The 15,282-nt window shown below is 39.9% G+C and overlaps 3 protein-coding genes across 6 annotated transcripts in view; 1 reads left to right on the top strand and 2 right to left on the bottom strand.

The window, feature by feature from the left end:
• nup188 (nucleoporin 188) overlaps positions 1-995 on the bottom strand; it is a 17,307-nt gene extending 16,312 nt beyond the window's left edge. Inside the window, exon 1 of the mRNA XM_046066121.1 lies at positions 905-995. Within this exon, the coding sequence (XP_045922077.1) occupies positions 905-945 (41 nt within the window). The 5' untranslated portion in view covers positions 946-995. The remainder of the gene's footprint in view (positions 1-904) is intronic.
• An 836-nt stretch (positions 996-1,831) lies between these two features.
• On the top strand, positions 1,832-5,535 carry dolk (dolichol kinase). 2 transcript variants are annotated; one of them, XM_046067446.1, is made up of 2 exons: positions 1,832-1,958; positions 2,589-5,535. In XM_046067446.1, exon 2 carries the CDS (start codon positions 2,723-2,725, stop codon positions 4,292-4,294), a length of 1,572 nt encoding a protein of 523 aa, XP_045923402.1. In that variant the 5' UTR covers positions 1,832-1,958; positions 2,589-2,722; the 3' UTR covers positions 4,295-5,535. The 2 variants fall into 2 exon arrangements, with proteins under 2 accessions (XP_045923402.1, XP_045923403.1); XM_046067447.1 differs by having other exon boundaries at positions 1,845-1,958; positions 2,593-5,535.
• A 499-nt stretch (positions 5,536-6,034) lies between these two features.
• Positions 6,035-13,111, bottom strand: phyhd1 (phytanoyl-CoA dioxygenase domain containing 1). 3 transcript variants are annotated; one of them, XM_046067449.1, is made up of 11 exons: positions 12,976-13,111; positions 9,528-9,686; positions 9,093-9,168; positions 8,950-8,997; positions 8,819-8,874; positions 8,670-8,732; positions 8,541-8,562; positions 8,339-8,467; positions 8,064-8,180; positions 7,241-7,367; positions 6,035-6,397 (listed from the first exon to the last, which is right to left on the bottom strand). In XM_046067449.1, the coding sequence occupies exons 1-11, from the start codon at positions 13,006-13,008 to the stop codon at positions 6,349-6,351; spliced, it is 879 nt and encodes a 292-aa protein (XP_045923405.1). In that variant the 5' UTR covers positions 13,009-13,111; the 3' UTR covers positions 6,035-6,348. The 3 variants fall into 3 exon arrangements, with proteins under 3 accessions (XP_045923405.1, XP_045923406.1, XP_045923407.1); XM_046067450.1 differs by having other exon boundaries at positions 8,064-8,126; XM_046067451.1 differs by lacking the exon at positions 12,976-13,111 and adding an exon at positions 10,869-11,262.
• Between the last annotated feature and the right edge of the window lie 2,171 nt (positions 13,112-15,282).

Raw genomic sequence — 15,282 nt, 5'->3', positions numbered from 1 at the left:
TATATATATATATATATATATATATATATATATATATATATATATATATATATATATATATATATATATGATTTTTTAAATATCCCCCACCCCTAAAGCAGTTCCATGTACCAGCTGTAAAATGTTTTTGTATAAACTGATGTAGAGAGTGGGGTTGGGATATTTTAAAAAATTTGGTTAATACATACTGATATATGCGTACACACGCAATAAGGCTGACTGCGTCTTTCGTGTTGCAATGCACTTTATAACTCATACATTATGAAGCTTACTGCATTTTAAACACCCTCCTTTAAAGTTACACCTCCATTAACATTACTTTTCCCAAATATAAAAGCTGTCAGTTCATATTAACTCAGTGTAACAAATTTATATTATCTATTAACAGGTCGAAGGCTGGGGTAGTTTCAGTGGCAGAACATGGTTTCATTTGTAAACTTTGCAGATGCGAAGGGAAATATTTTTCATTCAAATAATAAAACGTTGAGTTAGCTAACTTAGTCATTGTTCTCTGCGTGCACAAACACAAGCATTAGCCTCTTCTCCTTTGCCACAACTAACCACTGTTGGAGCTAATTGCGAGGCATATAAACTAGAAACGTGAGCACCGGCTCCTCATCTAGTTAAATAGCCAGAGTTGTAGTTTACAAGTTGCTGTTGTTGACATGCGGCTGACACACCGCGCTGCTGAAAAGCCATTCAAATGTTTAACTGCTAGCACTTGCTAAGCTAAGTTAGCGTGGTGCTAACAGCTGAAAACACACATTGTCAAAATATAAATGTTACTGCTGATAGGTCTTAATAAACAGACGTGTTGCGTAGGAATGTGAACTCACTGGTGAATACTTAAAATAACTATTTAAACAATGCAGACGTTAGCTAAACTTTGTTGCTCTCTCCCTACCTGACGCTGATCCCCGATTCCGCCATCTTCGTTCCTGCCATGTGATTGGTTGTTGTGTTGCGTCGTCATAAGCGTCACAGGCACTTTCTTCCTCGTCTTCTTATTTTCAGCCAACTGCCACCTTCCGGAGTAGTTTTTCCTACTTTAATGGCATCTTCAAAGAACAAACACGTATCTTTGTAGAAAAATGTATTATAAATGAATATAAATTAATAAATCAATTTTAAACATATAATTAATCAAGGGGATTACTCAGAGAGTCGCACTATTTTTTTCTCCCGGTTTTTGCAATGAATGCAAATCTTCAAATCATTAATAAATGCTAAAAACCTTGGGTCAGCTTTAAATAAAAATCTACACTTATGAAAATAAAATGTAGGTATAATGAAAATATTACTACACAATAACTCACTACATTTGTTTTCCATAAAACAACCAAAACTTAAAATTATGGTAATCAAAAACATGCATTACATTCTTTATACGTAGCTTTATCATATATTCTGTCCCAAAACAATTTAACAAAATTTCAGCTACAGAATTCATTCATAAAGATTCAATATCTGTCTGACAAAACATTGTACATTCAATACAATCTAAATTTAATCCTACTCTTAATTACAAGGATATAGATCATTACTTGTTTCGAAATTAACCTTTTTCTATTCATGAAACAACGGAACTCTAGCCCGAGTCCAAATCTTTCACTAAATTCTTCCAATTCTCTAAGAAAAAAAATTGTTTATAACCTTTTTCCTTTACATCTGTAATCCAGTTTAAATTATGTTCATCTTAAATGCTGAACTAGCTATAAAACAAAAAATAAATAAACGGAATACTCAGTATGCAAAAAAATAATATATATAAAAAAAAAAAACCACGCCTTTCTGTAACATTTTCTACGACTGTACCACGTGACCCAGCTGTCAAATATGGCCCCCTCCTACTGGGTGTGAGAGGAGCGACAGCTGACAAAGGAAAGAAATCTGTCATAAAGGACGGCACTGATTCGCACCACAACGCCCCTTCGTCCAGATAACACTGCACCGATGTGGTACGTATGCTTGTCTTTGCTAACCTGGCTTTTATTTTCATTCCGCCAGCAGTTTTGTGCTCTGTGGCGTTATGCTAACTCGGTGGAGTCAGCTGTATTTCGCCGTTAGCTTGATGCTGTCCGAGGATGCAGCATTCTTGGCTTGCAGAGGGACGCGTTTCTGGCCCCACCGGGTTGTATTAACATGGATGTAACAAAAGACCGGAGGGTTATTCTTGTCACCGTGTCCGTCAGACGTGGTGGCCATGTGTTAACACAACCTCGACAGCTGATTGAGCCCAGTAGAAAGTCAGTCCTACCTCAACCCCCACAGGAACAAAATGTTTCAGCTGATGTAGAAAGAGCATGCATTTCTCCTGGGGTCTCATTCATGTGCTTACAAAGCTGTATGGATTTCACACTGACAGGGTGACCGCTCATTGTGACCATAGTTCATGAAAGACAGCAGATAAAGTATGACCAAGGTTCACTGTTGGCATAAGCTTAGATGACTCATGCACTTGAATAAAGCACACCCGGTCTCACAACTACTGGATTCAGTAATACTTGTAATTATTTTCATTATTGCATTTTGTGTATGTACTCTTGAATGGTAACGTCACTGATTAAATTTTCTCTTTCTTCCCCTAGACAGCAAGTGAAAAATGCCTGCCAAATGATGAAGTGTGCCAGAGAGAGGAACTGACAGAAGAAGGCCTTCATTGTTGCAGACCATCTGTTCAGACCAAACATCCTCCCTCCCTGCGAGCCTCCGCCCCGCAGCCATGCTGATCAACCCAGTGCTCGTGGAGTCCGCTGTAGTTATGGCTGTGGTGCTGTGTGTACACATGGCGGTCTGGAACCAGCACTCCTGGTGCAGCATAGCCCTCTTCATCCAGGCTTTCTACGTGCAGCACAAGTGGGACCGTCTGCTCAGGTCAGGGGGTGCCGTGTTCCAGTTCCGTCCCTCGGCAAACAGCGGCATCGTCCCGGCCTCCATGGTGATGCCTTTGCTGGGCCTGGCGCTGAAAGAAAAGTGCTCTGCCTCAGGGAACGTCTACTTTGAGCGCTTCTCCATGGTGATCACCATCACAGGCATGATCCTGGCTCTGTTTCTCTCCCTGATTGCGCTGGGCATCACAAGGCCAGTACCCACCAACACTTGCGTGATTGCGGGCATGGCCGGCACTGCAATTCTCTACACGACGAAGCAGACGCTGACGGTGTCTGAGGTCATCGAGGTGTTAGAGGTGCTGTTGATCTTTGTTTATCTCAGCCTGATTGTGCTTTACCTGCTGCCACGCTGCTTCACACCTGGAGAGGCGCTACTCATTGTCGGTGGAATCAGCTTCATTGTCAACCAGCTCATCAAGCGCTCCCTGAACCTGGCAGAGGTCAAAGGTGATCCACTGAACTATTTCCTGCCGGTCGTAGTCGTGGGCTCACTGTTGCTGGGTGTCTTCTTCGCCCTGCTCTTCTGCTTCATGGAGTCTGAGACTTGGGTGTCATCGCTTTTCTTTCACATGATGACAGCCGTTCTGGGTCTGGGAATCCTCATGCCGTGGCTCTCTCTCTTCATCGGCCGGCACCCCATCATGTGGCTGTTGGACTTTGTCACGTTAAATGACAGAAGACTCTGTCTGCTGGGGTACTGGGTGTTTTTGTCTGTTGTGGCCACTTGTGTTGTGTTACACCAGAACCACCAGCGCCAGTCAGGCTCCAAGAAGCACCAGGCCTCCACTATTGTCAGGAAGTACTTCCATCTGATTGTAGTGGCTACATACGTTCCAGGGCTGATATACGACAGGCAGCTGCTCCATGTGGCGTCGGTGGGTTGCTTGGCGGTGTTCTTGCTCCTGGAGTACGTGCGTTACTTTCGGATCAGGCCACTGGGTCAGCTGCTCAGGCAGGTGCTCACCTTGTTCCTGGATGAGCGGGACTCCGGGCCTCTTATCCTGACCCACATCTACCTGCTGGTGGGCATGTCTCTGCCCATATGGCTGTTCCCCGGGCCCTGCGTTCCTAAGGGGATACTTCCTGGTGCAGGCGGCCTGGTGCCTTATGCAGGTGTGCTGGCTGTGGGGGTCGGTGACACTGTGGCGTCTGTGTTCGGCAGCACCATGGGGGAGATCCGTTGGCCCGGCACAAAAAAAACCATGGAGGGGACTGCAACATCTGTGTTCGCCCAGATCATCGCTGTGGCCATGTTTCTCATCTTTGATGGGAGCATCAATCTGAACTCCACCTACTCATGGATTGTTGGCTCGGTCACTCTGGTGGCTATGCTGGAAGCCTACACCTCCCAAATAGACAACCTCCTACTCCCACTCTACCTCTTCATCCTGCTGTTGCTTTGACTGGACAGATGGCACAAACAAAAACAGATCTCTTCCACTGTCCCCAGCTCTTTCTGGAGGGAAGAAAGAATGGTGAATTTGCAGAGGGGGAAGTGTAAGAAAGATCATAGTAGAAGTAATAGAAGTCCCCTTTAAGGAATCAGTGGAGTTGATCAAAGAGGGGAGTAATTTTTACTAGCACAAGAAACAAATAATTAAAAGCTGACAGCTTAATCAAGCCAGGTAATTATGTCAACAAACCAACGTGGCACTAAATGTTAGCATGACATTAGAGTCTGCTGCCTTCAGATCAGAAGTCATTTCAGTATCAGTTTCCTTGAGGAATGAGACGATCACTTTAGAATCAGTTACCAAGAAATGTGAGGTAAGAGTCGCTAAATATTCTTTGAGCTTGCTCTGTGGTGACGGCGGTGGTGTATGGTTTCTTTGCGTGTCACGACGTACTCGACCATTGACACCAGCAGCTCCTGAATTATGCAACAGGAGATGGTTCAGCGAAGTGGGAAAATGTCCTTTTAGTCATCTAAAGAAACCTGGACAGTACAGACGCTGCAAAATTTTGATCATCAATGATAAGGTTTACGTATCTTGTCCCAAACGGATACATGCCTTTTGTATTGCCTTTGAAGAACATTATTTAAGGTTAGCTTAGTGATATGTCTTTTTTCCTGATCAACATTTTTGTTATTAGATTATTTTTGCCTCCCCGATGGCAATATGAAGTACTTACTGCTGAAAAGATATGCCTTAAGAAGTATATTTTCTATCACACATTACCTACTATTGTAGATGAAAGCATGGCAGCCCTTCTCAACTCTTCTTTATAAGGGCTGATTTATACTTCGATATGGCAGAAACTCACTATGCTCCCGCATGACACTAATGTGAAACTGAGTACCGTACACAGGTATCCTACAGTATATTTTTGTTTGGTAAATTGACTTTGCTTGGTATTTCTGAGGTTTGATGGGACCCCTTAAAATGAATATTTAGATTTCCCTGTGATACTGAGCATTCAAACCCCGCAAAGTTATGGAGTCTGTAGATATGCTTTGGGCCAAAATGACAAACATAAGCCCAACTTTCTTTTTGCAAAAATTTATGTATCTTCTTGAGTATTTGCTTTATAGAAATATCCTCAAATGTCATCAGGTTTCATCTCATCAATCTTAGATGAGAATGCTACAGTTTAAATCCTGAAACTTGTTTTCAGCATGCATTAATAAACAGCCTTTGGTTTATGTCGGTCTGTAAACGTTCTTTGGTGGGGGTTTTTTATGTTGTAACAATTTATTAGCATGATCCTACAAGTATGTCATCACCATCACCCTTACATTACATACATTAAAAATGTAATATTGCATGTTCATGAAACTGACGATTGAGAAGCAGGACCTGTGTGACTGAGTGACTGCACTTTGACAACAAACTCATTTATTTCACAGTTTGATTTAAAAATCACTGCAAGATATTTGGATGTTTAATTCCTACATCAATTTTAGTTGATTTTCATTTAAGTTATGTCTTAAAATGAACATACTTGAAAATAGAAATGCTTAATGTTGTCTGTTTTAAAAAAAAAAAAAAAAAAATCAAATCAAATCTGCCATCTCGTTTCGACACAAATAAGAAAAAATGACAAGAATAATGCTGGTTGATTATAATGTTGATGAGGCGTTGCTGAATAAAAGTATATCTAAATATGAGTTGTATTGGAGTGTCCATGGAAAGTTCATCAAACATGTTTATTAAAATTTTATTTTTTATGTATTAAAGACTCCCATTTAAAAACATTGATACATTCATCTGTTCTGAGTTAATCACCATTAATCCAGTATTGACTCTGCTTTTGAAGTAATTCTGGATCAGGCTACATACCAGCCTACGTGTAGCTCAGAGGAACAGATGGTGTCATGTAGGATACAAAACAAGCCATGTGAAATAGCAGCACATTTCATATGGTTAAAACCGTTCATAATGTTGGTCCTTCTTCAGGAGAGAGGGAAACTTGTAGTATTTCAATGAACTGCACCACCAAATGTCCAAAACATCCTTCATTTAGTGTAGAGAGGCGGGAAAGGGAGCTCTTCAGTGGGTTGCAACCTTTAAAACACCAAAGAGATGGAAACATGACAAATATGTAAAAACTTGAGTCTTGGTGAGACAATGTCATTTTTAAAATAAGACATAACACAATCTTCCGCTTAAAAATTAGAAGTTGAATTCATAAGCATAAAACACACCACAGCTGTACTTGGTCTGGTATGACTAGCACTGTAGCTAACATTAGCTAACTTTATAGTACTGTATGTACAACTCTATAATGGACATTACTGAGTCAGTTGGATGACTCTCCTCTCCTTGTGCTACTGTTATTGTTGCAGTCCATTTCATCATTTACCATTATCCCACAATTGTTACTTGTGGCCGCTATTCAGCAAACATTATGTAGTCTCGCTAAAGCTACGTAAAGCTGCAAAAGTTCCATAGTATTGCTTTACTTTTGCTTAACAGCAGCTGAAATTTCCTAATATTCTCTAAAGTCTGTTGATTAAAATACATCATGAGGTGACCTAACAGAGCAAATAGAGTGGGACCACAAGCAAAAATAAACAACATACATGTGTTTACTTTTGTGATAAAACCATTCAATTGTTTGTGTGACATGACAAAACAGTGTTACAGCAGCCATATTCAGTTACACAGTAATATCTAGAGTTTGCTAACATTAGCCAGGAGGATGTGTTTTATTGCTTATGAATTCAACTTTTCACAATGTCAAAGTAAGATTGTGATATCTTTTTTTCAAAGGTAACATCACTTCAATGTCTCAGGGCATTTCATTTATCCCGCCTGCTGATTTTGACTTCTGGAAATAGCTGATTAACATCAGAAATAAAAATAAAAGAAACGCCACAGGGCTACCCAGCACTCATAAACTCTCACCAGTTGTCAGGGCTCCAGCAGGTGTCCTTGGATTCCATCATGTGGAAGGTGTAGACATGGCGAGAGTCTTCTGAGGTGTTTTCAGCACTGCGATGCACCACCTCCCCATGGATCAGGACTACACCACCTAAACACAGAACAGTTCATAGTTAGGTTGGAAATGTGCAACAACTGACCAACTCTCACAGCTTTATTTGGTGCTGCACAGTACCTAGGCTGTTTTTTTTATTAATTAATCACATGAATCACTTTTTCTATAAAATGAAAACATGACTTGTTTTGTCTGTTAAAAAACCTAACAACATTCAACTTACAATAATGTAAAAAGTAGCATATCCTCTAATTTGTGGAACTGGAAAAAGCAGTTGCTTGGCGTTTTTGCTCGATACATCCATAAGCATTTAATCGATTATCAAAATAGTTGTATAAACATTTTCCATTCATTAAAGGACAAGTTTTATATTTTTAGAATTATGTTTTTCTTTATCGAACACTAGCTTAGCTTAGCATAAAGACTGTAAACAGGGGGAAACAGGCTCTGTCCAATGGTAAATTCCACCTACCAATCCACTAATTAACACATTTTATCTTGTTTGTTTAATTCGTACAAAATAAGGACAATTTGTTTCAGCGCTAACAATGCACATTTTGCATTTAGACTGCATTATATGCACAACGTTCTGAATGAGTGACAAAATGCCTATGCTTCACTGGATCCTTGTGTAGCACACTGTATATCTCACACTGTATAAGTGCATTGAAATATTAATTCCTTAATCACCAGTCATTTGTCCACTTGAATGTTAAGACGCAAATGAATTACCTTTTTTAACAGGTGCAGCAACAAACTTCTCGTCATCATAGGTCTGCTCTCGACCGGTGAAGTCTGTCAGGGGAAAAGTGCCCTTTGGAGTACGCACCATACGCCGGGAAATACCACCTCGGAAAAGGTGTGGAATGTAACATAACCAAACCACACAGTATTAAACAAAATAGTGTCTGGATGATTATTATCTAGTGTAGGTACTGAGTGGAATGAGCTGCTTTAGAAGCGACAGTGCAAGGTTAGTTATATTGTTATATTGTTATATTGCTTACTGTTGTGTGACCCCGGGATAAACCACAGGCAGCCATTGTTAATGGTGGCATCTTCCAGGGCGATCCACAGCCCCATAACTCTGCCCAGGGGCTCCGTGTACAGAAACGTGGCATCTTGATGTGGAGTCACTAAGAAAAACAGACAAAAATCTGCTCATCCTTTATAATGTTAATTGCTTAGTCTTTATTACTGATTCCTTACCTTCCCCACCAATCCCCGGTTGCTGCAAGAGAGAGGAAGAGAAATGATATCTTATCCTAAACTACTCATATAGCATCTGATACTACACAAGGCATTTCATGCATGGAGGGGTGGATGTTAATGCTTTACCTTAAAAATGTACATGCTTTGCAGTATCACAGGACTTACAAGACCCAGCTTCTTCGCTATGCCCTAACAGAACAAGATTTAATGTGAGTGTTGGTTATTCTGTGACTAAATACATCATTCTCTGATATTGTTCAAAGGCTCACGCTCACCTGAACTTTGGGTGAATGTGTAACCTTTTTGTACAATGGCTCATAGGCATGGAGTGCTAAAAGATAAAAACTGGGATTAGATTTGGATGTTGGGAAGCTCCTTGTGCATGAAATATGATCAGAAATCTTACCATGTCCGACTTTATTTAGGGACCGCTGTTTTGGTACGATGAATTCCCCTGCAAGATAAAAAAAATGCTTTACCCCTCTAATTAGGCATTTTGCCATTTGAAAATTTAATGGACAGACTAAAAGGAATTTCACCAGAGCTCACCTTTGTCATCAAAAACTCCTTTCTCAAAGAAAAAGCGGATCTTATCTCCACTGGTGATGAAATAGTCAGCATTTCCCTGCAGGTCAAAAGGTGAATCAGTCCCCTGATCCAGCAGGGAATGACTGTATTACACAGCCCACTGACACAGACTAGACTGTTGACATAAAAGTCTGCTATTAACCTGAGAGGAAGGACATCTAGGGTCGAGGTAAACACTGTGAATCAGTGGAGGGGTCAAGTACCTACAAACGTCGTGAGCGTGATCATGAAGGAGAAACACACTGACTTCCTGCAGTTAATGAACATAAGGGAACCTTACCTGCATCTTTAAGCGCGATATGAAGGAAAGCATGTGAATAAATATTGTGAGATAAAACTGTGAGTCACTGACACTGTTTAAAGACTTATCTCACAGGGTACTGCACATTAGGTCACCTGTGTTTTGAGCTGCTCGTCATGGTAGGTGGAGAAGGTGGTGCGGCAGTGCTCCGGGACGTCCATCTGGTCCACTATCTCTGCCATCCTTTGCTTCAGCTCGTCACACTCCTGGGAGGTCAGCAGTCCGTCCAGAACCACATATCCATCCTCCACGTACTATCAAGAGGGAGGAAAGTGCTGAAGCTATCGTCGAGGAGTCAAGACATGTCCTCAGTAGATTTCTTTCATTAGTAGTTTTCGTACATTTCAACTTTTTTACACAGAGAGATATGTCCTTGTTTTCTAAAATTCAGGTCAAATCTAAGGTCAAATGTATGGGATTTACAAACTATGTATTCTCAAAGTAGAATACCTGATACCTTGATGAACTGGGATGGCCATAAAAGTACGAGTCTTGAGTTTGAATACTTCATTCAGTGTAGATCATCTAGTTAAGAGCTGGGACAAGATGATCTTTCACATTTGTTTCCACTTTCACCCAGATACAAGAAGTTGTGTAACAGAAGGATCTTTGTTCTCTCAAATTTGAGTCCAATCAAGGGTCAAATGCACTGCATATACACATTAAATTTACTCTTAATTGAATTACACCATTAAAGGGAAAAAGAGCACAGAAAAAGATGTGTCCTGCCTATTCAGAGTAGGGTGGTATATAAGATTATTTTCAATCTGCCAATAAGTTTCTTGATTAATCACGTGGTGAGGCTATGCTAATCCTAATTTCCAAAATCTAGGCTATGAAAATGTGGGGGATTTTACATTTACATTCCAAATCCTAAAAGTATTCTATTGTTAGATCCCGAGTTACCCCTGTTCAGGAGGTACTGGACCAGCTCTCTGTCGTAAAGGGTCCGATCCTCTAGGCCTATGGGTATTACCCTATTAGATATAACTGAGGATTGTTTAAGCTGGTGTCGAAGAGATTTGCCTAGCTTCTAACTGTCTTCTTCCGAACGCCTACCCTGCTTACTCTGAAATGGTACCTGACTGAATAGCCCTAGAGCCAAATACCACCCCAGCCACGCCCATTAACGACAGCTCTCTTCTCATTGATCAGTGCACTTGGTATAGTTGCTAGGATTGTGTTTAGTGGCCAGGAAAATAGGCCCCAAGGATAAGTTAATTTCGTTGGCTAGAGCAACCTATAAGAACCTTAAAGATGTTAAACACACTTTACCTAATGAATTACTACCTTAGTGAAGAAATAAATTCAATGTCTACTACTTGTACTTTAAATGCAGTGATTAGATATTTTATTGCAAAATTAAGCAAGGGCAAGCATACAAATTAAACTGATTAAAACTTGAGTAAACTGATAAAATCTTTAAAATTCAAAACCTAATTGTGATAGCTGAGCTTGAGTATTTTGATGTCTTCCTTTTGGAGAGAAAGGGAGGGGAAGGAGTTGTCCTGGCCAAGGAGTTCTTTCCCTCTTCTGCTGGGCTGATGACTCTGGTGGAAACCTGAGGCTTTGTCCAAAGCCCTCAAATTGTCTTCAAAAGTCTTCAGTCTTCGTTGCAGTTGAGTGAGAGATAATCTTCAGAGTCCAATGATTCTTCAGTTGGTTTGGATGTCGTGGTTACCCTCTGTGGCTCGATCTCTTGAAGTCCCCTGAAGAAATCTCAGAAGTGTTCTCTAGTTGTTTGCTGCTCAAATCCCCGTCTCTTGTCTTGGGCTCTTGGTCCGGTGCGGTGATGGTCTTGCTCCAAGTCCGATGCCTCTGAGGTCTGCCGAGGAATAACCCTGATCTCTCTCTGACTCCTCTTTATATATCCTACTCCATAGCTGAGTTTCTTTGTCAAATCAGCCACCACCCTCTTTCTGTCTACGTGACTACTGTCACATAGCTTGTTCATCCTTAAATTCAGTTGGGCCAGAGGTGTCCTTGTTTGGCCATTTAATTTCCCCTTGCTGACCCTTCTCTCCCAATGACATGAGTCATGATGTCTTCACCCAAACTTAGTGACCTTTTGCACAGGTATTTAACCATATTATGTATTTTACAATCGGAAGATCAATTCAATTTGTTAATCTTCAATATCAATGAGATATCCTGATTTTCAATCATCATATCATGTTTAATACCAAATATCTTTCTTTTAATCATTATTCAATATATTGCTTATATCATTGTTAAGCTCTGTGTTTTGCAGATGGATGTTGCACTTCCCTTATCTCACTCACTGTTGTTACTAAAGGGAGAAAGGCTCCAGTATTCTTCTTTGCGACCTGATAGCAAGAGCGTTAAGATCTCAACTTATTTGACAACCCCTCCTTGAGATCACTCGCTGCCTTCAAGACTCCGATGCTAATATTTAGTGAGCATGAAGTTGTCTTCTTCCTCTTCCGACAGGAATGCTTCTTTCGCACATTTCAGCTTTCTCAGTTCTCTGCCTGCCCAGAGTCCTGAGGTCGTTCTTCTTAGGGCAACCACCCCATTGACAGTGGCCACTCTGACGTAGGGTGGTAGGTTTTGTGTGTTATTAGCCATTTTTGGTTCCTGGTTCTCTTCTAGCTTGGAATTGGCTTGAGTTGCTCAACAACTTGGATTCCCTTCTTCCACAGCACTGTCATGGTGCTCTTCGTGGTGCACTTCCCTTTTCTCACTCACTGTTGTTACTAAAGGGAGAAAGGCTCCAATATTCTTCTTTGCAACCTGATAGCAAGAGCGTTGGGATCTCAACTTATTTGACACTATGTACTCTCACATGAAACTGTTCATTCATTTCATTTTCATTTCCATCTTAATTGATTGATCAACTAATTGTTTCCCCATCATTTCACACAAACATTCAATTCATGTAGCAGAGGGATCTTAGGGTCCAAATGTACACACACATCAATAACCTAACTAATTGCATTATTATAACCTAACTAATTGCATATTTATTAGTAATGATTAATTATTAATTATTATTATAATAAAGCAGTTTGTGACATCTGCTCTTTAAAAGGTGCTCTCTAAATAACATTACTAACATACTTGATCTTAGTATTTATGCCGCTATGTCCCTGCTTATAGTCACACTAATAGGAGAGATAAACGTAAAAAAGTGCCCTTTGACGTCTAAACGCAAAAAAAGAGGCCAATGTACTGTTAAAGACAGCTCTGGTGTTTACACAACAAGAATAAATGGGCGTTTGGTGTAGACCACCTTAAATAGGCCATTTGTTGCATGTTATGTATGAGCCTGAAATGTGTACAACTACTGTCATATAAAGTACATGAAAACAAACAATAACTTCTATCTAATCTTGCAGGAATATGATCCAGTAAGTGACACAAAGAACGTCTACACAGTTATTAGTGTTACAGACACTTTTATTTTAATAAAGTCTAATTAAGATACTCTAGTCGAGCATTTGCAGTTAGCTAAATAACTTCAAGTGTAAAACAATAGAGTGCACGAGCTCATTTTATCTTTTATGTTAATGTAGTGCTCACCTTTTGCACATCCCGATCTGCCAAAAAATCCATGGTCTGCTTGGAGAAGTCCAGCTCGCGGGACAGAGATATCCGGGTAACATACAGCCTGCAGACACTGATTTCCGACCATGTGACGTGTCTAAATCAATTAAAGTGTAACTATACAGAGGCCGTAATAGGATTTTGGACTACGCGTTGCACATAGTGGTGCTGTAGTAGCCCAGGATGACCTCTAGATGTCGTTGCTCCAGCACTATCTTGTGGTCACTGGTTTGTTGACTAGAGGCAGTGGTGGAATTAAACTAATTAGTGTACTAAGTTGAGGGACTTCACTTGAAGATTTCCATCTCATGCTACTTTAAACTTCTACTGTACTACAGTTCAGAGGTAAATACTGTACCTTTTATTTATACTGTACCTTTTATCTATTTATTACCTTTTATTTTTACCTATACCTTTTTGCTCCACTACATTTATTTCACAGCTTTAGTAACAGATTAGGATTTTACAAAACATACAATGAGTTTACATAAATATGATGTATTGTTATAGATTAAAATACCCAAAGGAATATAAAATAGTTTTTCTGAATTATGAGTAGTTTAACTATTGATAGTTTAAGTACATTCTGCTAATAATAATTTTATACTTCTTCATACATCTTCACAATACTGACTTTTACTTATAATTGAGTAATTTTATATTGCAGCAGATGTACAGATGCAAAATAAAGGACCAGTGCTGGATAGGGTAAATAAAATGCAACTTTTTCTGTAATATTAATAGAGAAAGAGATAGGCATATTTATTATAAAGACACACAAACTCTCTCCAAATAATGCAGCCTATTCGGTCCTAACTCCTCCTCATCCTGGCGCCACTGTATACACACACCAGTGGAAAGTGCATCTTGTTTCTCATATTGCAGTATTTATCAGCTCTTCAAGACAAACTTGATGGCAAATTGTAAAATAACTATATAATGCAGTACCATAAAAGAGCCACAAGAGGTCCATGTGTCACAGCAAAAAGGGCCATTAAAAATGATTTGTACACACATTTCAAAAACCTATTCTGGACTGAATCACTGTACTATTGTTTTCATGGCTCCACAAGGTTATTTGTTTAATTATCATATGATGTATATATAATTTATTTAGATTGCAAGTTATAAATCAATAGAGCACCTTTGGGATGTGGTGGAACCTCTGGGTGGAGCAGGAGATCCGCTTCATGGATGTGCAACCGACAAATCTGCAGCAACTGCATGATGCTATCATGTCAATATGGACCAAAGTCAACACCTTGTTGAAAGTATTTCATAAAAAATTAAGGCAGTTCTGGAGGCAAAAGTGGGTCCAATAGCAACGTAATAAAGTGGCTAGTGTGTGTGTGTGTGTGTGTGTGTGTGTGTGTGTGTGTATTTATAGTTTTGTTGGATTAAATCAGTCCACTGACTGTACAACAGTGTTACTCAGTGATATTTATTTTAGTACGAACTGCATTGTTGTGCTGAAACCTAATTCGCCACAGATAGTATACAATATTTTGGTAAAGTTAAATCATGGAATTAATGTTTGTTAGCAACAAATTTTATGACTTTTATGTTTCTCATTTTAAACAGCGACATTGTCAGCTCAAAGTGGCATGGCTCTATCTGAATATTTTGTACGGTTAAGCTTTGTTAATTTAAGTGTCAAAACTACCCAGGCCCCCACAAATATTTTTCACACTATCATTTTCACTCACATATGCCCTCATAATGCTCATAGCCTACTGTAGAGCAGGCCCGGCGACAGGATGAAGTGACTGGCGCCGGGCCTTATTTTGTGTTTTCTTTAACGATTTAATTTCATGCTTAGAGATGCTGCTGTCGATCATTTAAACGTCATGTGCGCAATAAAGTTACAACAAATATCGTGGGGTATTTGAGCAACAAGAAAGAAAAAAGCTTAAGTTATAAACTTGACATGACAGTATGCTACAGATGAAACTCTCCAGAGGAAACAGAATTCAACTTTTAGCTTCTGAAATTATTTAGACGCTCTGATGGAGCTCAGGATGGATCAGGAGGACGGCTGCTTTACTCCAAACAGTTTCACTGTATGAATCTGGACTGTGTGAGAGACCTTTTGGATGTGTAGAAGAACAAAGAACATCTATTAGTATTAGATCCTGACCGATCCTGTGAGCGTGTTAGGAGATTTTAATAATCAATGAAGTTACGCTGCGCCCCTAAAACAACAAAAACAGTGAAATATTGTGCCATTGACTTTAGACCTGTTTTTTTGGGGGGGGGGGGGGGGCAGGGGGGCAAACGCTTTTT

The sequence above is a fragment of the Micropterus dolomieu genome, linkage group LG13 (assembly GCF_021292245.1).
Source record: "Micropterus dolomieu isolate WLL.071019.BEF.003 ecotype Adirondacks linkage group LG13, ASM2129224v1, whole genome shotgun sequence".
Taxonomy (NCBI): Eukaryota; Metazoa; Chordata; class Actinopteri; order Centrarchiformes; family Centrarchidae; genus Micropterus; species Micropterus dolomieu.
Note: the sequence above shows the minus strand (reverse complement) of the source record. Positions and strands in the feature narration are given on the sequence as shown.

Excerpts from the sequence above, each read along its gene's own strand:
- dolk (XM_046067446.1), top strand. The coding sequence starts at position 2,723 with ATGCTGATCAACCCAGTGCTCGTGGAGTCCGCTGTAGTTATGGCTGTG.
- phyhd1 (XM_046067449.1), bottom strand. The coding sequence starts at position 13,008 with ATGGATTTTTTGGCAGATCGGGATGTGCAAAAG. Across the intron at positions 9,169-9,527 it reads ACGAGCAGCTCAAAACACAG|GGAAATGCTGACTATTTCAT; the intron begins GTGACCTAATGT and ends TTTGACCTGCAG. Across the intron at positions 8,875-8,949 it reads CCTAAATAAAGTCGGACATG|CACTCCATGCCTATGAGCCA; the intron begins GTAAGATTTCTG and ends TTTATCTTTTAG.